Here is a 1104-nt window from a genome sequence, read left to right as displayed (position 1 = left end):
GCGTCCAGAGCTTCTTGGAGGGGGGTCGCCTCCTGGTTTACGTAGCGTAAGAAGTGAGATAGACGTGAGCGGAGTGCTTCTGCTTCTGCGGGGGATGAGAATCGCTGCTCGGCACCGAGCTGCTTCACCAGACTCTCGAAAGAGCGACCAGTGAAAGCAGCCTCCTCGCTTGACATGACTAAGCAAGGAGCCCCGAACCGACAGACCCAGTGCCTGAAGAAAGTCGAAGCGGTAGTCTCCGTAGATCTATCGGGTACCACCACCGCTTCGGCCCATTCAGTGTCTCTGTCGACCATCGCGAGCACATCTCTCGACGTACCGTCATAGGAGAGGCTCCAGTGGTCCAGACGCACTCGGTGCGGAGGTTCTTTCGCGGGGCGGGGAGTGAGCGATCCCTGGTGTTGAGTTGCCCCAGGTTGGGCCCGGTTACAAGAGGGGCAGGCGGCGACGTGCTCTCGGACGTCCTGGCGAAGCCCTGGCCAATTGAAGGTTTCCAGTAGAATAGAGCGGGTCTTCTTAGTCCCCGAATGCCGTTCGGAGCATCGGGAGTGGCACGCCGAGAGTACCTTGTGTCGCCAGTGACCAGGCGGAATGTAGATACGACCGTGATAAAGGCTGACTCCGTCATGCCTTACAAGGGTTTTCCCATGGGGATCGGAAGCGCAGTCAGACACGGGGGTCGACTTAACCGGGGCGGGGATCAATTGTCCCGGCTCCCTAGGTTCCTCTATCGGGGAGGCGGTATCCTTTCCATCCAGCGTAGCTTCCTTCGTCATCTCGGTTGAGAGGGAAACGACCTTGTTTGTGGATGACTCGTCGAGCCAGGGCTCCCTAAGGAGTTGGTCTTGCTCGATGAGACCCGTGGTACCATCAGGGTCTATTGTAGGTGGTGTGGTGTGGGACTCAGAGTTCGGATGGGTTTCCGTATGGTGAGGAGGTAGAGCCAAGGCCGAGGTCGCCCCATCCTTGTGATGGATGGTCATGTCGAACAAGAAAACGCGATGGAGTCTAATGACATATGTAAGGGATTGGAACTGTTTTCTAAACCACCCCCACGCACACCACTTGTACGTATATCTCTATGATGTGACCTCTATCTAGAAC

The 1104-nt window shown here is 56.8% G+C and overlaps 1 protein-coding gene across 1 annotated transcript; it reads right to left on the bottom strand.

The window, feature by feature from the left end:
- Positions 1-37: 37 nt before the first annotated feature.
- On the bottom strand, positions 38-983 carry KVP17_003882 (uncharacterized protein; the record flags this gene model as incomplete). Its single annotated transcript, XM_068521583.1, has 2 exons — positions 38-85; positions 129-983. The coding sequence occupies 2 exons, from the start codon at positions 981-983 to the stop codon at positions 38-40; spliced, it is 903 nt and encodes a 300-aa protein (XP_068379349.1).
- Positions 984-1104: the final 121 nt, after the last annotated feature.

Source organism: the organism of the source record quoted next, assembly GCF_019968985.1.
Source record: "MAG: Porospora cf. gigantea B chromosome Unknown PgB_NODE_11791_length_1104_cov_803.304, whole genome shotgun sequence".
Lineage (NCBI taxonomy): Eukaryota > Apicomplexa > Conoidasida > Eugregarinorida > Porosporidae > Porospora > Porospora cf. gigantea B.
Note: the sequence above shows the minus strand (reverse complement) of the source record. Positions and strands in the feature narration are given on the sequence as shown.